At 49.7% G+C, this 1,365-nt stretch overlaps 1 protein-coding gene across 1 annotated transcript in view; it reads left to right on the forward strand.

Annotated features, from left to right (window-relative positions):
* The window catches only part of LOC103377348 (inhibin beta A chain-like), a 12,600-nt gene extending 11,247 nt beyond the window's left edge, over positions 1-1,353 (forward strand). Inside the window, exon 2 of the mRNA XM_017031579.2 lies at positions 505-1,353. Within this exon, the coding sequence (XP_016887068.1) occupies positions 505-1,325 (821 nt within the window). The 3' untranslated portion in view covers positions 1,326-1,353. The remainder of the gene's footprint in view (positions 1-504) is intronic.
* Positions 1,354-1,365: the final 12 nt, after the last annotated feature.

The raw sequence follows: 1,365 nt of genomic DNA on the forward strand, positions 1-1,365 counted from the left end.
CAGCAGGAAGAGTCCAATCAGGAGAGTGTATGAGGTCAGGGTGAAAATGTGAGCATTTTTACGAGAGTGCATGTGTGTGTGTGTGTTGGCGTGTGCGTGTGTGCATGTCAGCTCAGATGTGGCTCAAACACACCCACATAATTAAAGAGTCTGTTTAAGGCAGACTGACTTAAGAAGAGAAAAGTCTACAGCATTACCACATGTCCACAGAACCAAAAGGATCCAAATGTTCTCTCTGTTGTCCAGCAATGCTAATGTTGCAATAGTGACCAATATATAAAAAGCAAAATCCTTTTTAAAAACCAACCTCGGTGGCCAACTGCCATTCTGGCCAAACTCTTCAAATAAAAACCAACCTCGGTGGCCAACTGCCCTTCTGGCCAAACTCTTCAAACTGTCCATGTCCAACAGGTCAATATCAGAGTTACAAACCAGAGCACAGATTACGCTGTTATATCATAGTAGTAAGTCAGACACTAACAGGTCTTTTTCTTTCTTCCTTAGGTGAGTCTCAGGGTGTGGTGAACTTTGTATTCTCTAAAGACACCAGTGACCTCTCTCTGGTGGAGCAGGCTAATGTCTGGCTTTTCCTACGTCTGGCTAAAGCCAACCGCAGCCGAGCCAAAGTTACAATTCGCCTCTACCAGCAACACAGTCTCACAGATGGACGCCCTCTTCTACCTAAGGACGACATCCTGCTGGCAGAGAAAAAGGTTGACACCCGTCGCAGTGGCTGGCACACCTTTCCAGTATCAGCAGCAGTGCAAAAACTGCTAGAGAGCAGTGAGAGCTCTACTCTCAGCCTACGAGTGTCTTGTCCACTCTGTGGTGATGCTGGAGCCACCGTTGTACTGGTCTCCAGAGGGTCAGAGACGTCACAGCGTTCCAGCCAGAGAGAGCAATCCCACAGGCCCTTCCTGATGGCCGTTGTCCGACAAGGGGATGCCAGTGACGGGCGGCGGCGCAAAAAGCGCGGGCTGGAGTGTGACGGCAAAGTCCGTATCTGTTGCAAGCGTCAATTCTACGTCAACTTTAAAGACATCGGCTGGAATGACTGGATCATTGCACCTCCAGGTTACCACGCCAACTACTGCGAGGGCGACTGCCCCTCTCACGTGGCAAGCATTGCGGGGTCAACCTTGTCCTTCCACTCCACAGTCATCAGTCAATACCGGATGAGGGGCTACAGCCCATTCCAGAACCTAAAGTCATGCTGCGTGCCCACACGACTACGGGCGATGTCCATGCTCTACTACAACGAGGAGCAGAAGATCATCAAGAAAGACATCAAAGACATGATTGTGGAAGAGTGCGGCTGCTCGTAAATGCAGACAATACAAGTAGACAAGAGGGCACACCTCTGAA

Source organism: Cynoglossus semilaevis, chromosome 3 (assembly GCF_000523025.1).
Source record: "Cynoglossus semilaevis isolate Cse_v1.0 chromosome 3, Cse_v1.0, whole genome shotgun sequence".
Taxonomy (NCBI): Eukaryota; Metazoa; Chordata; class Actinopteri; order Pleuronectiformes; family Cynoglossidae; genus Cynoglossus; species Cynoglossus semilaevis.